The sequence below is a fragment of the Oratosquilla oratoria genome, chromosome 34 (assembly GCF_046742065.1).
Source record: "Oratosquilla oratoria isolate Oo_2021 chromosome 34, ASM4674206v1, whole genome shotgun sequence".
NCBI lineage: Eukaryota > Metazoa > Arthropoda > Malacostraca > Stomatopoda > Squillidae > Oratosquilla > Oratosquilla oratoria.
The window spans coordinates 44,218,098-44,240,489 of NC_134810.1; the positions used below are offsets into that span (position 1 = coordinate 44,218,098).

The 22,392-nt window shown below is 38.4% G+C and overlaps 2 protein-coding genes across 2 annotated transcripts in view; one reads left to right on the top strand and one right to left on the bottom strand.

The window, feature by feature from the left end:
• The first annotated feature begins 735 nt into the window (after positions 1–735).
• On the top strand, positions 736–20,128 carry LOC143018280 (uncharacterized). The gene is made up of 3 exons (XM_076173584.1): positions 736–1,170; positions 7,156–8,756; positions 8,867–20,128. Exons 1-3 carry the CDS (start codon positions 823–825, stop codon positions 9,390–9,392), a joined length of 2,475 nt encoding a protein of 824 aa, XP_076029699.1. The 5' UTR covers positions 736–822; the 3' UTR covers positions 9,393–20,128.
• Positions 20,129–20,244: 116 nt separating this feature from the next.
• The window catches only part of LOC143018392 (uronyl 2-sulfotransferase homolog pip-like), a 30,145-nt gene continuing 27,997 nt past the window's right edge, over positions 20,245–22,392 (bottom strand). The window contains exon 8 of the mRNA XM_076173749.1: positions 20,245–21,623. Within this exon, the coding sequence (XP_076029864.1) occupies positions 21,448–21,623 (176 nt within the window). The 3' untranslated portion in view covers positions 20,245–21,447. The remainder of the gene's footprint in view (positions 21,624–22,392) is intronic.

A 22,392-nucleotide genomic window follows, 5' to 3' on the forward strand; every position in this document is an offset into this window, starting at 1 on the left:
AAATATTTGCCTGGAGGTGATCATTTGGAGGTACTTTTTTGTAATACAAGCATTTTGGCGGGTGTTCAACTGTATATAGTTGTTTCCTTCAGTTTCTGGTCCGAGTGTGTCACCAGTACTCTGTAAATAGCTATATTTTTGTACTAGGTTTGACGCTCCGTGTAATAAATATATATATAAAAAACATACCACCAATTTATAAAAATGTAGTGTGATTGTAACCATACGCATTGGAGACAACAAAAGTAAAACTCAAATTAATTTATGTGATGTTAAATCAGGCACCTTCGGCGAGAGTGCAAGATTAGCGATGAGTCCTGTTTGGCTCCATCCGTCATCGATTAAAATAAAATGCTATGTAATGGTTGCACTGAGATCGAGTATTTTCATGGCAGTAATGAAATTTCTGGTGGGATCAGCAATGAATAATGTATATTAACCCCTAAATATCGAGTTATTCATTCATTTATTTACTATCATTTTATGATTATTATTATTTTTTCCTATTTCACTTTAGCCAAATTTTCACGATACCAAAATACAACCGGGGAAATGTAACGTTGCGCGTCCATAGTAATATGGTGACGTCATGTAAACAAATAGAATTCTTCCAAATTTCACCCTGTGATGTTTTAGATTTACTCACGAAATAAAGTTCTTTCCATTTTGTATAATTCTTTATATTTCAGAATCCTAGTCTTTGTAAAATAACAATGTCGAGACTATAGGATGGATGACGTGCTCTGAAGCCAATGTTTTGATTGAGACCATTCAAAAGACTTGTTGGGAAGTAATTTACAATTTGATGGTGGGACAAGCATTATGAAACGGTGCAGCGTTGCATTTTGCTACAATCACCGTTTGGTTAGCAGTAAATTTTTCTATAGATTTCCAAAAAACATTAAATTCAAACAAAAATGGATTGAATTTGTGAAAAAGACAAGAAGCGATTGGCCTGTAGATGATCATGTAAATGTAAGTGAAGTAATTTGTGAAGATCATTTCCACCCAGAAGATTATCACAATTACTATCAGCATCAGTTGGGCTTTTCCACACAACTTCGCCTTCGCGCTAATGCTGTCCCAACTTTGCCGCCCAAAAATGAACAATTGCCACCTATTGTTCTTGAAGAAAAACCAAGGAAGAAACGGAACAAGCCCAAGACGAAAGTAAGTTTTCTTTGCAGCTCGATATGCACTTCGAAGTACCAGTTACGATTATTATCTCATCTATACAAATATCGTAATGCTCAAATTTATCATATGATTTTTGAATATGACATAAACCATGCTAGTCCGAGATGGTAGTAACTGAAACCCAGGGTTTGTTGACGGGTGCCATAGTCAAGCATGGGTGTGGACTCAGGTTATGATTGGTTTAATTTGGTGTAGTACATGTAGATGCAGCCAGATCTTATGCCACACTAGTATCCAATAGACTCACTGCAAATAACCAGTTTTAGTTTACTGGGTAAAACAGGCTGTACTCTTGGCATTTCTTTTAGGGATCCTGTGTAGCTATTTATCATGTTATTATCATGTGTTATACTTTATATACTCTGATTGATACATATGTATTCACTTTATAAAAAATCTAACTTAAAAACTTATAAACATTATTATTACCGATTGCTTACTTTGCAGCTATGTGAAAAACCTGGTCCATTGGGGATAGATTGGGTGTTTCTCGGAAGGGGGGTGGAAAGGGAGTTGGGAGATAGGGTTGATGAAAGATTATTGGTATGGTTTGGACACCTGGAAAGAATGAGTGAAGAAAGATTAGTAAAAAAAGTGGAAAGCAGAGGTGGAGGGGGTGACCAAAGATGAGATTGATGGATAAGGTCAAAGGGACATTGGGAAAGAGGGGAATGTCTGTTGAGGAAGGAAGGGTGAAGACAGAAGATACAGGTTAGTGGAGAATGGTTGTATATGGATGATGCTGTGATGCATGTAAGGAAGTGGGTGCAGGATGGGGGAGTGAGGGAGTATGTGTGAATGATATTTTGATGCAGCCTGAAGGGATTTCTCCCCATCTTCTCTTTTTCTGCATGAGAGGCCAGATGTCGTGTTACATTTCTTCTGAACCAGGGCAGTGGGCAAAATGCAGGTATGACCCATCATCCAGGAGGAGCCAAGAAAAGAGGGAGGGAGGAGTGGTGAATGGGAGTGGAATATGTGGGGATGAAATGGGTGGGAGTGGATTTATGCCTTTGACTTTGGCTACCTCCCTTGTGAGGGGAAAAAGCTGTTGGAATATGTATGGATGTATGTACATATAAGTTAAATTTTTGGTAAATTTGCATTTCTGTATGATATAGCTCATGACCTCCAGAAATATTTTTTCCTGATAATTTTGATGTATTTTCAACAATTCTAGCATTCATTACTGGCAGAAATTATTCTTTTTAATTAGCTCTAATCTTTTCAAAGATAACAAAAATGTACAAAAACAAGTAATTTCCAACAACTGTACTTAGGAATTGTTGAAAATACGAAATCAACAAGAAAAATGTTTCTTGAGGCCATTTACCAACAACTATGCACATCAGAATCGTTGAAGACACATATAATTAACATGAAAAAGTATTTCTTGAGGACATTTAAATGTGTTTACCAACCCATCAATCACTGAAGGTACTATCTAGTGAAAAGTGGCTATTTTTTATAATGTGCTATTAACCTAACCTGCCATTTTTATAAAGTGCTATTAACCTAACCCCCTATTGTAAATTGTACCAAAAGACAATCGTCATGTTTGTAGTGATGGATCCCCCAAATTTTCTAACCTAACCTAACCTAACCTAACCAAACCAAACCAAACCAAACCAAGTAATTTCAAACAACTATACATATCAGAATTGTTGAAAAGGCACGAAAAATACTTCTGGAGGTCATTTACCAATTACTACGCACTTCATTATTTGTTGAAAATTCATAAAATCAACAAGAAAAATTATTCCTGGGGGCCATTTAAACTTGTGTTTACCAACCCATCAGTCACTGACAAAGCTACCTTGCAAGAAACTGCTATATTTGATAAAGTGCTATTAACCTAACCTGCTTTTTTTTTTTTTTTTTTTTTTTTTTTTTTTTTTTTTTTTTTTTTTTTTTTTTTTTTTTTTTTTTTTTTTTTTTTTTTTTATATATAAAATACTACTAATCTAACCTGGATTGGTATCTGAGGTATCGACATGGTACTGTGGATGATCTTCCTGTCAATTCCCATGTGGCTTGTACAGATTACCAGCAGCAACCATAAATAGATGGTGAATTTCAGAATCCTCAAAGGAATGGATAAAGAAATACCTTGCAAAATACTGTTCAAAGTATTTGCTCACTATACTAGGGTGTTTCATCCACTTTTTGATCTCCAGTAATCGTATGGACTGTCTGGACACATAATTGACACAACTGCCGTAGCAACTCTCAGATTCAAACTGAGTGCACTTCCCCTCACTGTACAAACCACCACGGGGGACATTTAAAATTATGATCATTAATTGGCTACAGCTAATGAGCACACAGGGGTGATTTGAAGAGAAATAGGCAGTTTGAGGTGGTAGGATCCCAAAGATTCTTAATTTATTTAAATTTGCTATCTCATTTATTATTGGTTTGCCCAGTTTAATTCAGTGGTTCAAAATGATTGTAATAGTATGTTTTATGGCATATTGTACAGAAATGTAGTTATATCAAATTTTTTATAAAGTACATATGTATTAATCAGAAACAGCAGTAAGAGTATATAAGGCATAGTACATGATAATAACATGATAAATAGCTACATACAGTCCCCCAAAACAATTGCCCAGAATTCTACCCGTTTTACCAGTAAAGCGGGCATTTATGGTGACCTGAAAGCGATGCACCATACAGTGTTGCATCCAGATGTTAGATCGGTAGTTCTCAACCTTTTTCACTCCATTCCGTCCTTCATGAATTCTCAAAATTCATGTGGCTCTCCTTTATTTTTCTCCCAAATCCCTCCCCACCAAAAAAAAAATATATATATATATATTTGTATAGAGTAAAAGCTCTTTTATCCGTTATTCTCGTATCCAGCTCCTTCTTATAACCGGCATATTATTCATGAGGAAATAACAATTTTGTATAAAAATGTAAAAATTCGAAAAAATAGAATTTAAAATTCCCGCGCCGCTCGCGCCACTCCCGCCATCTCCCACAAATCCCGCCGCTCCGTCAGGCCCAGTGCCCACTGTAATAAGATGCCTGATGTTAAGCGTGCGACTGTCTATTAGCAACTCTCTCAACACACAAACACATACCGACAGCAAAGGAAGGCAGTGATGGCTGAGTTGAAGGATATGCGTGGTAGTGCTAAGCTTAGCGTCACTGATGAAGCTCTTCAGGAGTGGATGGAGGTCGACAGTGACGAAGCTATCACCTCCACACTAACTGACGACGAAATCATTCAGGCAGTGATTGAGGAGAAGCATGGTAAGGAAACAGGCTGATAGTGAAGAGGAAGATGACCCAGAGCCAAGAGTAACGGTGAAGGATGCCGCTAAAGGATTGGCAACATTTATCAAGTTTGCGGAGCAGTACACCTACATGGGGACTCACGACGTGATGTCTCTTCATAGTCTTCAAAATGAATTTTTAATGCAGAGACAAACATTCTAAACAAAGAGACATATGTGATTTCATGAAAATAAATAAAGATAGATAAATATGAATATACTGGTAAATAAATAAACAACAAAAGTGAAGCCATTGAATGAATTTTATTTAAGTACTCTATGAATATAGGCAATAAATGTATTTTTTTAATATTCGTTCTCGTAACCGGGATTTCCCCTTTCCGGCACGTCTTTGGTCTCACTCGTGCCGGTTAAAAGAGCTTATACTGTATATATATATATATATATAATAATAATAATGATAATATATTGATGAAGAGAAACCCTTTGCTCCCAGAACTACTGGGGGAGGCTGAAAATTCTCAAGCTCTAATCACTGCAGAGATGCAGAAAGCGTTATGTAATAATTTATGTCTGGAAAGTCCTGGAGGGTATAGCACCAAACCCATCACAAGGTGGAGGAGGTGGTATCAAAGGGCAACACCACCCCAGTTTTGGTAGGACCTGCTTAAGAAGGTTCATAAACAGGTGTTCCCAGTGATAAAAGGTGATCCAGGTGGAAACCTTCACCTGTGCAGGCTGTGGACTCTTCAGCTGTCTCCCAAGATAGATAAGTGATCTACCAGATGTCAGTACAGAGGCTTTGAAGAGGAGGCTAGACAAATTTGTGGATAACATCCCAGATGATCCTCCAATCCTACATGGTCCAGCCTCACGAGGAATAATAACAAATTTAATTGCAGACCAGTTCCAATGCATGATGCTTGGGCAGAGATGTGGAAGCAATGTGTCCCCAGACTGGCCATGGTGTTAACACCAAAATCTACATCTACAAGATCTACAAGAGCTTTATCACAAAATTGACAATAATAATTATTTTATATGTTTTTTGCCAGGAGAGTGATTTTTCTCTCTCTCTCTCTCTCTCTCTCTCTCTCTCTCTCTCTCTCTCTCTCTCTCTCTCTCTCTCTCTCTCTCTCTCTCTCTCTCTCTCTCTCTCTCTCTCTCGCTCTCTCTCTCTCTCTCTCCAGATTCCTTAAACATAGAAATGTATAATTTATAACAGCTGGCCATGGCTTTCCTAGCATTGTCATATCTCCCAGGTTAAGAAATGCTGTCTTAGACCCTCATCATCAGATGTACTTTTGATGGTTAGAGTCAAAGACCTGTCTGTATTATATCCTTTTGTAGGGTCTGGCGGCTCAATGGCTATCGTCTCTGCTTCATAATAAGCAGTTGCTAAGACAGAGGTTCGAGTCCTTGCAGTGGAGTTAATTTCCCTTTGTCAGATGGCTCACCATAATAAAAACTCAGTGAAATTAGAATAGAGACTGAGCTAAGCCTAGTGACCATGGGGGAACTACCATGTTGTAACCCAGGTCATTCCCTTTGTAGGGTCTGGCAGATAATAGCTATCATCTCTGCTTCATAATAAGCTAATTTTCCATTGTCACAATGACACACAACTTGTCTGATGGCTTGACATAATAAAGACTGTGAAATTAGAATAGAGACTGAGCTAAGCCTTGTGCCCTTGGGTAACTACCAGGTAGTAACCCAGGTCGTTCATATACATATATATATATATATATATATATATATCTTGGATGGCAATGTCATGTAAGCCACATTGCCAAGTGAAATTGAAAGTTTATATAATTGTTGTCTTTACCTCAAATCTCAAGCCATTCCCGACTCCTTGCAGTCTTATAATCAATGTATATATGGGAGTGGAATGGATGAGAGAAGATATGTGCCTTTGACTTGGCTACCTCCCTTATAAGAAGGAAAAAGCTTGTGGTATATATATATAATATTCCGTAAATAGAAACGGTAAGTCCTCATTATACTGTACATATGCGTTCCTGAAAACTTTACCGCAAATTGAAATTACCGTATACCAAACCCATTATAACATGTAATAATAGGATATGGCAGATGTACCTTCTCCCTGCTCTTTCCTCTTCAAAATATCTAGCAGATACCATATCTGTGAATTTTTCTTACCATAAATAGAATCGAGGGTAGTAATTACCAAATACCGTAACTGTGAATTTACCGGATAAAGAATTACCGTATAAGGAGGACTCACTGTAACTTACACACTAATAGTAAGACAGATTGCCATGCACAAGTCATGGCCAGATGTGTAAGTAATGGGTGTTTCCCTGGGCCACACGATAGGGCTCAAGTTAAAGTCAATAAACTAAAAGCAATTTTTTACTGAAAAGGGGGGAACCTCCTCAGTACAGAAGAAGGGTTAACGGTCCACAAAGTCTCATTAGAGGGTAGGTGGCACACCCCCATAAATTGTCATGTTTCACTTGCTCCTTACAGACAGTGCCTTGAATGTATTGAAATATTGGAAGTAAATGTCCTGTGTTATTACTGAGATTGTACACATAATTTGTACCAGCTTCTTTTACAAATGTATCTGTTTTTGTTTTCATAGATTTTTACTTTAAAATGCTTGTATAGTGACAGGAAATTTATTATTATAAAAAGTTAATTCATATGGTATATATATATATATATATATTTTTTTTGCTTTCAGAGTTCAAAGAGTCAGAAGTCAAGTAAGGGGCGGAATGTTAAGAGGAAACAAGAATCCTCCTCCTCTACTGCCTCCTCTGTCTCCACCCCTAGCAAAACACAAAATGAAGACCACATGAACATTAAAGAAGAACTTCTTACCCCAGGTGATGGCATCAGTGTTGAGGGGATGTTTGAGATGATCTGTGTTGAGCCAAAAATTAGTATATGCACAGAATTGGATGAACCCACGCATGTAAGTGGATCGCGTAAAAGGAAAAAGGATGATGTGAGTAGCACTCTTTTGCAGATGCAACAAGAACACAACTATGTGAAGAAACCAGGTGATGTACATGCAAAGTTGAAAGTGCTGTCTCCAAGTGATGTGAATAGTTTGATTGGTACAGCTCTTAATCAGGATGTCGCTGAACATGAGAGCTTTGCAATTAGAAACGACCTCTCTAGTTTTCTGAAAGAGCAAAGAAAGCTAGAAAATGTAGAGAACACTGGTGTAACTGTAAAGCAGGAAAAAACTGGTGATGCTCAGACTTATGAGCATGAATTTCCAGCTGTAATGGGGAAATCTCAGAACAAAAATTCAGATTTTGTAGATGTTGTTTCTTTGGTTAGGGATGAAGATGGGTATGGCACCAGATTTGTGAAACAGGAGCAGTGTGAACAAACAAAGGATGAATTAAGTAGTGATTGGAATCATATTAAAAAAGAAAAGGAAACTAATCCAGTAATGGTTCAATATGTGTGTGATAGGTATGGTAATATAAAGGAAAAAGAATTTCCCAGGGATAAGAATCAATTTATTTGCGACGCAGGGATAATTAAGCAAGAAAAAATTGAATCGTCATGGGACTCTGATGAGTACGAGTTTCATCCTGTCGGAAATGATATTTCATGTGTAGAAAGAATAAAACAGGAAGAAACAATTTGGAGAAAGAATTTGATGTCAGATTTGGAGGGAATCCTAGGGCAGGAAAGAAATCTACAAAATGATGATGATATGTGTGATTCTTTTAGAGATGCAGAGAGGGAAGTGTCAGAAGCAAGTAATGAAACTAGAAACATTCTCTTGGAACTAGAGCAGGAGGAGGAAGAGGAAGAAGAAGAGGATGAGGATTTCATATCAGAATATATAGTTGTCAGTGATGAAAGTGAGTTGATAACTAAACCAACACCAAAGAAGCATGCTAGTGCAAAAAATTGTGGTCAGATATCCAGTATAGGACAGGATAATGATTTGCTGACTAGTAGTGCCACACAATGTAACAAAACAGAAGTTCCCATAGGAAAACTTGAATCAATATTTGTAGAGAACAATTGCTCAAATAATGAAGACAAATCAGGTAAGGCCCAGCAAAAGTCAGTTGCCAGAAAAAGAACACGGGAGGTGATGAAGGACCAGGAGGGCCATATCCTGAACTCTCGTGATGAAAATGTAAATCACGGGAATGGAATTGGCCAGTTGGATGTGATGAAACAGCAAGAAAACATGGAGATGAAAGACTGGAAAGGGCTGAAGAGCGGGAGTAATGAGAAGAGTTTGAACATGGATTCAGCATGTGTAGCAGAACCGAGTGGAAAGTGGAAAGAAGTCATCCATGATACCTGGTAAGTCTACTTTAATTGTTATTTTATGAGATTTATGTGAATAAAACAGATTTATGCTGGAGAGAGAAAACCTGTTAGTCAGTAAGTCTCATTAACTGTTGTTTTTACAGGCAGAGACGAGCTAGCACCCGCAGAAGGAAGAAGCCACAGAAGTTCCTTGAATATGGAGAAGATTTGAGAAGTTTAACAGCCATGGAAAAACCCCTACGCAATAAAAAACGAACTGGAAATCGTAATCAGTTTCCAAAGTCAAAAAAGCTTCACAAATCAAATATGAAGTCTGCAGAGGATCATATTTGTAAGGAATGTAATAAAAATTTTACTTCAGCAGCCAAATTAAAGAATCATCATAACAGGTGTCCGGTTATAAGTTGTAATATTTGTTTCAAAGATTTTTATGATCCTGTTACATTTAGAGTCCATACCATGGGACATTTAGCAATAAGAAAAAAAATTATTACACCTAAGGTGCAGGTGGAAAGAAGAATTATGAATGTGTTGAGTGAAGGAGGTGATTATAATATTGCGTACAAAAAGAATGTTATAAGCACAGCACAAACCAAAGATTCTGCCTACAATTCTTCTCTTAAGGCTCCTGAAGGGAATTACCAATATTTCAAGTCCTCCTTTAGTTGATAGAGCTTGTCTGAATTGTTAAAGTAGTTATGTAATTGAACATGGAAAAAACTGACATTGGCACTAGGTAGCTCAGCAATCTCTTTTTGAAAATTAGTTTTGAGACTAACTTAGCTGGTAGGGGGAAACAAAAGAATAGTGCAGCTCAATTTGGTATATAGAGTCTGGTTGACAGAAACACTGTCCTTTAGTTTACAAAACAATACCCTGTGCTCACTAATTCTGCTTGTTCATTTTGTCAGCAAAGCCAGTGCTTTTATCCTTGGGGACAGTATGGCAGTGAAGAGGTGGTCATAGAAATGGTAAACTAGAGACCTAAGAAGGGTAGCAGAATGGAGGGAGAGTACACACATACAAACATACATATACCAAATACTTTTTTCCCCCTTACAAGGGGGGGGGGGAAATGCTGCCATCAAGTCTTCCCATTTGAGTCATGTGTGGCGACAAAAAAGGGACGAGGATAGGACTAGGAATCCTGCTACTTGTAGCCTCAAGCGGGACATTCCTAAAAATAGTAAAGGTGTAAGAGGGTCTAGGAAGGAAAGTTAAGGTTAAAAATGACCAGCATTCTTTTTCAAGTAGAGATGAATGCAGTCAGTCATGAAAGAATAGTGAGTGATTTGGTCCATAGAGTTGTCAACAAAGTCCCTAAAGTATTGACTGCATAGAAAATGCATTCACTACCCCATACAAGGTTCAACTAGTTTTAAGGTCATTGACATATAATGTATGTATTCATTGATAAAGGAATTCATATGAAAAACCTAACATCAACATGTCAATACATTGTCCAGCTCATTGTGATAGAATTTCCTTGTACATTTGATTGGCAACATGGTATTAGACCACTTCCTCGGGATAGAAGCAGTGCATGGGGGCTTTGACTTTTATTTCAAAGTTGCTCATCCACAGTTTAAGAGTTGTTATATATGTTACTGAGAGATCTTTTAAATGGACAAATAATGATAAATATTACGACGAGTTTCACTGACTGGAAACCCTCAGCTCCAAAGTAGCTTGCAAGTCTCTGGGAAGACACATTGGACTGTTGTCTATGTTTTATAAAGATGGGACTATTTGTATACTGTGACCATGGATTAGGTTAGGCAGGAACATCTCTCAGACTCAGCATGTAGATCCCTTCTCTCCGCCATTTATTTCAGTTTTTACTATCAAACTCGGCTGTTTTTGTTACTTTATGCCTTGTTTCCGAATCCCCTTCCTAATCCTTCTAGCAGTGCTCTAGAGGCTCTTTCCATCCTTCGTTCTCGCCATCCATTGACACACAAAATCTCCCGATGGTTAATTTAAGTTTTCTTTTGAGACGTGTGCCCTTGTGCTGGGTGTCGTATGTTGGTATTTGTGATGACAAACAAAAACTAGCTAACAAGTTAGTGCAGAGTGCAGCATTGATCTCTTTTTAACATTTCCATCCCACCATCTGCATCAGAATTCTACTCCATTCTCTAGTTCACAACAAAATTTGCATTAATGTTTGAAGGAACACCAGACAAATCATCCAAAGACTTAGTCTACACCTATGGCACACTGTGAGATTGCATTGCCCTGCCTAAGAACAGAATGTTTTCATTTCTTTCCTGGCTTCTTTATGTCTAATGAACCTCCCCCACACACAGACATGACATGAACACATCTTCTATTGTGGTACTCCCTTTGTTTGTTATAATGCATTCTTCTTGAGTGCTTCACTTAACCCTTCTCAGTAACCTCCTCCTTTCTCACCTTCCTTCTCAAACAAATAATTTCATAAAGTATTATTTTAGAAGAGCCAACACTAATACCCCCAATCCTCTTTCCAAACTTTACTTTAAGAGACAAACTTTCCCAAACTATAACCACTTCATGCCACACATACACACATGACATAACACCTCAGCATTTCTATATTTTAAGTACATGCATACATATACCAAGGCTTTTTCCCCCTTACAAGGGAGGTAGCAAAAAAGGAAAAGGCATAAAATCATTCCCACCCATTCCATCCCTGAATACACTCCACACCCCTCCACCCTCCCTCTTATCTTAGCACCTCCTGGATGACAGGTCATCCCTGCACCTTGTCCACTGCCCTGGGTCAGAAGCAGTGTCGCAAGACACAGCACATCCATAGCAAGGCCGCTTCATTAAATCGCCCCCCCCCCTCTCCGTCCCCCCATGCATAAAAGGAGAAGACAGGGAGAAATCCCTTCGGGCTGCGTCAAATTTTGCTCACACATACTACCTCACCCCCCATCCCCCGCCCATTCCACCTCATGCATCACATCATCATCCATATACAACCATTCTCCATTCACCCGTCTTCTGTCCTCGCCCGTCCTTCCTCAACAGACATTCCCCTCTTCCCCAAAGCCCCCTTCACCCCATCCATCCACCTCATCCTAGGACGTCCCCTCATGTTCACTCCCTCCACATCTGCCTTCCATACCTCTTTTACTAGTCTTTCTTCACTCATTCTTTCCATGTGTCCAAACCATCCTAATACTCTTTCATCAACCCTATCTCCCAACTCCCTTTCCACCCCCGTTCTTCTCCTCACCTCCTCATTTTCACTCTATCTAGCCTAGTAACCCCCATCATACTTCTCAGACACCTCATCTCAAACACATTCAAACTCCTTCTCTCTTCCTCTCTTATGTTTCATGTTTCTGCCCCATACAGTGCTGTTGGCACAATCACTCCTTCATACAGTCTCCTCTTAGCATCCACACAAGTATCACTCCTATATATACCCACACTACAAACTAACCTACACCTCCCACCAGACTGTAAACCCATAACAATCTCCAATATTGGTGCGACATAGGCCTCAAGAATTGAAGTGTTGATAAATTGTCTATGATGAAATACAATCTGGTGGTTGGAGGAAGAATAAAGAAATGGAATCTTAATGAGGGTAGCAGAAAGAATTGACAATAGAAATTAAAAGTGACCCATTGTTCCTCTATAAGTGTAAATTAGTCTGCAGTTATAAAAGAATACCATATGATTCATCTCTGAGGATGTCACAAGTTCATCAAACTTATGTTGTTGTTGTTGTTCCCTAGACTGTCTTTCCAAGCAGTCTCGTCTCCCCAAGGAATGCCGTGGCCAAAATGGGGTTTTCCCACATATCCTTTATGGAGTGTATGTTGTGTTGTTTGCATGCATGATTGTGTATAATGGAGTCTTCCATGATGTGTTGAATAGTATGGGGTGAAGTGTTACATCCTGGACATTTGTCCACACTTATGCTCTTTTTGCCCAGTACGGGGGTGGGGAAATTAGTCCTTGGATGAGCAACACCATATACAGTCAATAAATGATTTGTGAGAAAATCCTGTTTCAGCCACAGCGTAGTTCCCAACAATTGGCAAGATGAAAACGTTTTACAAACTTTATAGAATGGAGCACTAAGAGCAATGATAGGATGCACCAAAATCACCACAACCCCAATTGGACACCTGCACACAGAAACCAAAATCTTCCCCCATAGAACACCATATGAAAATGACGGGAATACCGTTCTATCCCAGAATTTTAAACACCATACACCCTCTACACTGTGTTTCACAAGCACCGCCAACAGAGCACAAGAGGAAAAACTTCACCAGCAGCTTACCACTCAAATATCAACAACCTACCACCTATACCACACAAAACATCCTCACATAAATATACTCAGGTTGCTGAACAAGCCCTTCAAGATAGACCACCAAACTCAATACTCTGACAACAACCACCAGCCATAATCTCCACAAAAAAAAAAAAAAAAAAAAAAACCAACACCTGATAAAAACCACACTGGCATGCCAATATTCAGTATATCATCTGGCATTAAGTCAGTACCAACACAGTAGGATTGGCAAGACTCAAACTACCCCAGTTGGTATCACCACACAGAATACCTCATACTACAATGCCCCACACTGACTCTCCCCAGACAACAGTACAATATCTCTTCTCTAAGTGACGTATGGTCCTGTCCGGAGGACATTGCTGGTTGACTGGAGGCCGTGGGTCTCCGGCAAGAGAGACCAGAGACATTGGGTTGATTGGTTTTAAATTCTTAGTCATAAATAAAAATTGGGTTGTTAAACCACTTGAATTGGACTCGAAAGGTTTCAATAACTAAATTGTTAAAGTTTGCCTCACTTTGTTCCTGATTCAGAACAGGGTCTTCAATTTTTCTGTCAAGGTTGACTGAGCTTACAGAAGCCCCCAGTCACTTATGAAGTGCAATGACATTGAAAAGGAAGTCTGTAGGACTATAAGATGCCAAGGAATGCTTTTGACAAAGTTTTGAGTAGTTGACCAACATACACCTAGCGTTGAATGGCCTACCGGCTCCAGCGCTTGGCCTTCAAGCCAGAAAATTCATAAATCAATCAAATCAATCAACATACACCCAGGTCTCTAAATCCAACACTTGCCAACCTCCACTTCTGTGAATGTTTGGGCCCAGGACATAAACCCACTTTGGTAATTAATGTTTTATGTCCAGGGCCAGTTCCTGAAGTGGATTTATGTCCTAGGTCCAAATATCCACACAATTGGTGGTTGGTAAGTGTTGGATTAAGATACCTAAATGTAATTAAAGATAACTGCTGGAGAGAATGGGTATCTTGGTACATTGTCATTCTTTGTGCATATCTTGTACGTTAGATCATGTATACTTATGTAATCAAGGCCAGTGGCTCATGAACGAGGTATGAATTGTGTTTTATATTGCAAAGAATCCTTGAATTTTGAAGATAACTATCCAATAAGATTGTGTAACTTTACTCCAAGTGTACAACAAAGCTGATGATAATAATGTATTAATATTTCAAGACTGAGCCACGGTCTGTGATATTAACATATAAGCCAAGGACAGATCAATAAAGATATGTTCAAGTTGTACTGAATTGATGGTCTATTATCATCGGTTGTGCAGGGACCCATTTTGGGTGTAGTCATATTTTAATATTATGGGCAATTCATAATACAGTACTTAGATGAGATTTGCGGTTGTATTCTTAAACTGATTCAGATTAATAATACAACCCAAAATGTCATTGCTACTGTAATGTAGTCTCAGATTGCTGTAGTACATTATGTTATTGAATTATCAGGGCAACAACTACTAGTTGTTGATCCAGGAGAATTAAATGAAGCAGCTGGTTAACCTCTTCAATACGAGTCAAATACTTGCACACAGTATTAGGCTGCTTGATGTATGATGATGCATCACAATACGTGTGTTATAAAATATAAAGTTGCAGTTGTAATACTCGTTCTCTTTCACCCAGAATATTAATAACCACAGAAAATGCAATCAGGCCTGTTCATAGAAAACGGGGATCACTCAGCTACAACTACAAAATAAAGATAATCAGGACGCTGATGCCAGGATCCTCATTTACCCACTCGTGCCTCATGACACTGATGTCGGCATCATCATATGCTAAGGGTTTAAGGTCCAGTTGGTTACAGGACATGGGCAGAGTCCATCCATGTCACTCACTCGTTTGAGTAGTCATCTTCATGCGCTGGTGGTGTAATTGGTAGCACGTTAGTCTCGCATTCACTTAGTTGTGGGTTTGAATCTCGCACTTCTCTTCAGTTCCCAGCAGTGACTGTTACTTGTGACACTGACATAAGTTCTTCACCATCTTTATGTTTTTCATGACATGTTTCAGTAGATAAAAGGTTTTTCTGGACATTTCTTGCCTATCCATGGATTTGACAATGATTTATAATAGAATGACTACCACTAAGCACCCACCCTTCACCTATCCCAGTGGGTGTGGAATGGGCGAAGAGTGTGTGCATGCAGTGGCTGGCCACTTCCCCTATAAGAAGAAAAGGGCCTTTTGGTATATGTATGTACAACTTAAAGCTTACTGATACAATTCAAAGTATAACATAGATGATGATATGTTGCCCCCAGGTAATGTTGCCATTACCGAATGGTCCTAGACAGTGTTTGTAAATATGGTTCCAGGCGATCTTTGAGGTCAACACTAGTGGATTCTAACCTAAGATGTTGCAAATGGCGTTGTACTGCAGGTGGTTAACACACCAGTACTGTATGGCATCTTGTATGTGGTTGTGATTGATTTTTTGTACATAACTTATCTTAGGAAGTTATTGGTGATCTGGCCATAGCATTACTGTTGCAGTACAGGAGCAGTGGAGGAAATCTATTACATTCATGTGGTCCCACCAGAGGTCCTTCACTATATATGAATATATAATGTATTTACCTGTCAGTCAAGCCTTGCTGTGGAAATGCTGTGTCTTGCTGCATTGCTTCTGAGCAGGGTGGTGGGTGGGCTGCAAGGATGACCTTTCATCCACAAGGCACTAAAAGAAAAGGGACACCAAATGGGTGTGGGACGGGTGAAGGGTGGGTGTGTACCTTGGCTAGGCCACTCTCTTTATAAGAAGGGAAAGATAGAGAACAGGGTAAAGAGAGCAGATGCATGGTTGTTAATGTGAGAGAAGGCTACGAGTGGGAGTTGGGTGAAGTATTGCTGGGAGCTGCTAAATGTACAGGAGGACAGAGGCTTTGTAGCAGCAGTAAGAGGTAATAGATGAATGATAAAACTACAACAAAAGAATAGTTACAAATAGAAGTGAAAGAAATTAAAGTTTGAAAGGCACCTGAATCAGATAATGTCTCGTGGAATGTCAGACAAATGATGAAATGGTTAGCTAAATTGCTCAGTGTGTGCCAGAAAGGAAATGTCCCAGTGGATTGGAAGAGTGCATGTATTATCACACATTACAAAGCAAAGGACAAGTTGAAATATAGTAGTTAAAGAGGGATTAGTTTCCTGTGTGTAGGCCTTTACAGAAAAGGCTCTCATTCTGTTGGCAAAGTAGATTATGCAGCAGTATATCTCATAAACACAGCGACTGTTCATCCCTCCCACCCTTCACTTCAATTTCTATCACTAAGCTGCTATTCTTGCCACCTTATGCCTTATTCCCAATGGCCCCCTGCTTCACCTTACATCTCGTCTCATTCACACAACACCCAAGAAGCTCTTTCCACTCTTCATTCTCACTCCATATTGATTTGTGGTTCATCTAAATTTCCTCTGCCTCAAATCTGTACATATCCATTTGCCAAGTGCCATCTCATGTGGGCATACCTGGTAACAAATGGGCCAGCAGGGCAGCTGAGGATGCAGTATTGATCCTTTTTGATGCTTACACTCCACTGCCTGCAGCAGTGATTCCCTATGGTCCACACTACAAAACTTATTGTAAAGATACTGCAAGGAGGACCTAATAACCCATTTCAAGACTTGGAATATATGCTCATGGCCCTCATCCCACCATCATAACCAGTGCTTTGAGGCAGGTCTTTGTCACCAGTTAGCAGGAGAAAGAAGAGGGGAGTAGTTTCCAGTTGTCAGCTCTCTTGACATGAAAACGTGTGGGGAAAGTAGTTGCAATTGATAGAAAACAATGCTGGGCTCATGCCAGAGACTGAGTAGACCAAGTACCATGCATCTGGAGATGAAAGTGAAAGTATTAATGGGCTTTGAAGATGGGTGTCAGGGAGTTTATCATCTCTCTTTATCCTAGGCACCACTGGCAGGTACCCATTGTTGATCCCAGTGTATAGTGATTGGATCGCTGTTCCACGTGTACATCATCCAATGGTAAAGATTTGCATTTTGCACAACTTGCATACTGCAAGTTGACCAATGGTTTTCAATGTAACTTTTGTTAGAAATAGAAATTCAAGTTGTACACCACAATTTAAGATAGTTTTAGTGACCACTAGTGAGAGGGTTTAGATTAGTTTGATAAATATCCTGTTTACAATTATGTAATTAGTGACTAATACAACTTATGTGTCTGACGTGTTTTCCGTCTTAGATTTTGTCTTATGCCATATTTGGTAAGGATTTGTGTATCTCCATGGCAGTTGTAAATTTGGATATGAATATTTCTTACAGACCACTACTTAAGAATTTATACTCTTTATTTATTTTGAACATAGTCTCTAGTCTGTTCAGTTTAACTTGAAGAATATTTTATGGAATAAATGTTCCTCTTAGACCATGGAGATGTACGTGCCCATAATTATGAAGTATAATTCATTGATATTTTGAGAATTAAAACCTGTCAATTGTACAGCCATGGGAGTGGAAATGTTTGCCAAAATTATAACAGTATAAGGGCATTGAAGACACATCACCGTTCTTTGTAACAAAGACTAATTCCTTTTATGGTCTTTTATTGTCAGTTTTCATTCCTACATACTTATCATTAAGTTAATTTTTCTCTGGTTGTGTAGACAAATTAAATAACTATTTTATGCAGTCTCATGATTTTTTTCTTTATTTTTTATTTTCTAACTTGGACCTCTATGAAAAATTAGCTACTAATACTCATACATGGTAGATTTTTTCAGTGTATACATTTGTCATTTTTATTTGATATCATTGACATCAGTACATATGCCTCTGTTATACTACAAGACTGGTCTAGCCTTTTTTTTTTTTTTTTCTCGCATCTGTTATTACTTGTGTGAGGATTACTGCTATTTTTGTATGCCTTATAGTTCCTTTTGGTTTTGTGTAAAGGAAAATCTTAAGCTATTTATTATAGTTTAGAAGCTGTCATGACCATGATTACAAGTTGCACTTTTGTGTTGCCAAAAGTGGAATCTCGATTTGTTTATTTTTCAATTTATTAATATAATTATTATGTTTTTGGTAGCAGTACTCACAGTGTGTGTAATGTAAATATTTTTCAGTTACAAGGATCAAAAATAGTTGAAAATTATTTGTTCAGTATTAAAGAAATTTTTGTAATACAAAATAGTTTCTTTATCACTTCACTGTTCAATCTTCTAGCTTAAAATTTTGACTTTAATTTCTACCTGCTAATTTGAAAAAAAAAGTCTCCCTCTCTTAATACTTTTGTCAAACTTTTTAAATGAGGCAGAGAACGTGTAAAAAGAGAGCTAACAAATAAAAGTTTATCGGAGGCTGTGGGGATGGTTTAGATGTATGAAAAGAACGAGTGAAGAAAAGACTAGTAAAGAGAGTGGATAGAGGGAACTTGAGAGAGAGAAACCACAAGTTAGATGGTTGAGGTGAAGAGGTGCAAGAGGAATGTCTGTTGAGCAAGGAGGGGAGAGGACAAGATATAGGTGTGAATGATTGTAAAAGGATGAGGAAATGATATGGCTTAAAGGGATGTCTTGTGTCCACTCTTTACATTTCTTAATTAGATGAGGAAGGAGGAGGTTGCCATGTAATAAAGTGGCTTAGGAAAAACCAGCCTGCAATACTGTTGACTCAGACAGTGTAATAAGGGACAAGGATGATCATCCATGAAGAGCTAAGATGTATGTTTTGACTTTACCACCCCTTGTAGGGTGTATACCTGTGTTGCATTCAACTGTTAGTGCTTGTGGGATACGATGAGATGGAGAAGTGGAATTGAGTGCTCTGTGGGGAGGATTTTTGTTTGTGCGGGTTTCACCACTCATTTCATGATTCATGATAACAGTAGCATTCACTGAGCACTTTCATACAACATCATTTATCATCATAAATTTCTATGATTATTGTATACTTTTTATCACTTAGAATTAAAAAAACAAAAAACAAAAAAACTATTCCACTCAAAGATTGTACAGTATATATGTATATATATACATACATACCAAGGGGCCTTTTATCCTATATAAGGGGGCAGCAATTACAAAACATACACCTATCCTTCACCCATCCGAAATACATTCATTGTCTCTTCTATCTTGGCACCTCATGGCTGTCCCCTACCACACTGCTCAGGTCAAAGGCAGTGCAGCAAAACATAATATTCACTATTTTATAGACACTTATTCACATGAAGGAAGCAGACAATTAGCTAATGCCTAATGCTGACAGCAGTCCAATGCTTCTTTTTTGGAAAGATCTGTGGAAGGACCAGAAAACCACTTCTGGTTGCCATTGAACCATCATCTATTTCTGGTTATAAACACTTGAGACAGCAATTTAGGGACCAATTGATTATTCCGAATCTCCAGAAGTATGTTCTGACTAATGTATTTGTAGTAATGATAATTATTGCCTTGAATTTCACTAAGTGGAAAACCTGCAGCCCTACAGTGGCTGGCAATGGCCCTTGTGTTGTAGTGATGTGAGACTTGCACTGTCATCAGCTGTAAGTGGTGGGAAGAGGGGAACAGTTGCCACCTGTCAGCTATGTGCGAAAAAGTGTAAGAAATAGTTGATAGCGATATCTTGGGCCCGGTCCAGAGACCAAGTGTCAGCTCCCTGGGGTTGCACCTACTGATGGAAATGAGGAAATTGATGGGTTTTGAAAATGGGAAGCTTTGCATCTTGCAGGACCATCATATTGAACAGGTACCCATCATTGGTCCCTATATAGTGACACACATATACTCAATCTTCATTCTTTTACTCATTATAGATTACCATTCTCAGGTTACAACCTGAGCATGGGACTGTGTCCAGTTCTTGAGGGTAAAGAAAATACCAACATTTAGTTCCATATGTTTAGACATGACATATACTATTGCTGTCCTGTCTAAAATGAAAATTGTATTTACTGCATGAAAATAGAAAAAAATGGCGAGACTGACCTCGTGTATACAAATGCACATTTATGGATTGTGTCAACACTAGTTCTCCATAAATGTTATGATGCAGCTATTATTATAAATTATACAAAGTAATAAATAGTATGCTATCAAATAGTTGAGTTTTATATGGACTTGCAGAGTGTGGTAACATCTAACAAATTGGCAATGCCAGAAATTAAATACTATTTAGGAAACAAATGAAAGTAACTATGGTGTGGTAGTTGCATGTTGTCATCCCCTAGGTGTCTTTTTTTCATTATTATCATTATTATTATTATCCAGGAACAAATCTACTCCCTGAAAATAAAAATAGGTGATAGTAGAATGTACTTCTTTCTTGATAGAAATTTTATGTAGTGCAGATATTTAACTTATTTTCTATTTTCTTGTTTATCACCTTTTAGAAAAAAAAAAACAGGTGCCTGCAAAAGGTGTCCTGTGAGAGGGACATCAGAGAAAGTCATCTCCCTGCCTCCCTCATCCATACCCAGTCAGCTTCTCAACTTCCATTTGCTGTCACAGCCCTGAGGAGCTGACAATTAGCTTTCAAATCAGATCCTAGGTGTCTCTTTATCAACTTTAACTGTATTTCCTTCTTCAAACACCAGGAGAACTGACAACAGGCAATACCTCCCCTCATACTACCTTCAGTTGGTGACATAGAAATGGTCCCACACTAACATAATGCAGACATCAATTTCAAAGGATCTTCCCTTCATCCTATGGCATCAAATCACACAACCCTCAGGATGTAATAAAAAGCCAACACCTGCAACAAACACATCTTCCATAACTTCACTCTTGCACCCCACAACACCTTACAAAACATATCACAAGACAAATATTATGCACAAAATCAACAAATTGATAATTAGGTAACCTCTGATATAAACTCAAAAAAGAAAACACTCCCAAAGCATAAAAGAATGAAACTAGCCTGCCTATGCTTTGGTTATCACCCAGCATTAAAACAAAACCAACAAAAATGATCAGGAAAGACACCATATATCCCAGATACAGTCACCACACAGAAGACACCTAACATATCTTGTACTGCTCTATACTCAGATAAAACTACAAAGTTGCTTAAGTGACCTATGGGCTAATCTGGTGGTTGTAGCTGTTTTTTTTTATCATAGGTTTTCTGCAAGAAAGATGCAAAGCTACAAATTGATTGATTGAACATTGATCTTAAGTTGAGGAAGAGACTTGTGGAGAGCTGGTTTTGGATGGTTCTTAGGAATCTTAAATATATCATGTGAATAAATACAGGTGCATTTAAAATTGGGGTACATTTGGCATAAAGATTGAATAAACAATATTTTGAATCTGAAAACAGCTTGTTACAAGCTATCAAGACAACCCTGCCTGCAAGATTGTGGATTGTGCATGAGTGGTTTGTTTAGGTCCACTGCTTAAAGTTCACAGGATCTAAGTACTAATGTCTAGCTGAAGAGCCCTGTATTGCTGATCAAGGCGCTGTCTACAGAAATTGTAGAATTCTAATTCCACACTGAAGTTGCGTCTAAGGAATTCCCTAGCATGAGTTTCTACCCGTGGTTTGTAAAAATTCTGGTTTGTCAGTAGCTGGTTGCCATGGATCCTGTCTGTCAGGGAAGAAAGTAAAAAGAAAATTACTAATATGGTATTTGTACAGTAGATGAACTGAACATGTGGACAAATGATGGATACTTGCTTATGGTGGTTTTGAAAGACAGACATCAGAGAAAATCTTTTCCCCACCACTCATTATCAGATCACATCAACACCTGTACCTCTGGAAGTTAACCTGATGGGCAGGCGCAGATACAAGAGGGGGGCCCAGGCCCCCCCCCAATGCCTCGAGTATGGTACACTCATCTCGAGTTTGATTCTCCTTGGATAAACACTTTTTAGTGCGAATTTATGATTGAATTATTTTTGTGAATTATATATGGTTTTACATACAATTACGAGCAAAACAGACTTAGGTTTCTGGACCAATCTCTAAGCCAACAGCATTATTCTTGGGGTTAAAATATCGGCGTGTTTCAAGTATCGGTTATCGCTTATCGGTTCGGGCCTGCCCCAAATAACATTCCTGGATCCGTGCCTGCTGATGGGTTGGTACTTGGTTGACAGACTGAGCCCAAGATATTTATCAACTTGGATCTTCCTTCCTCCATTTTTTCCACATAAGGAGAGCCAACAATGGCAATGACTTTGTGAAATGAATTAGAAGAAACAGTCTAGACAAATAATGTAAATTAATTTAAACTTTTGTTATTGGAGACTGAGATAAGGTGTATGCAAGATCAGCACACTTCCAATTGCAACACCAGCACAGTAGTAAGCTTACAACATACCATTACATGTGTATTTCATTGGCAAAATCTA

Coding starts and splice junctions, on each gene's coding strand:
- LOC143018280 (XM_076173584.1), top strand. CDS start 823: ATGAAACGGTGCAGCGTTGCATTTTGCTACAATCACCGTTTGGTTAGC. Junction 1,171..7,155: donor GGAACAAGCCCAAGACGAAA/GTAAGTTTTCTT, acceptor TTTTGCTTTCAG/AGTTCAAAGAGTCAGAAGTC. Junction 8,757..8,866: donor GAAGTCATCCATGATACCTG/GTAAGTCTACTT, acceptor TTGTTTTTACAG/GCAGAGACGAGCTAGCACCC.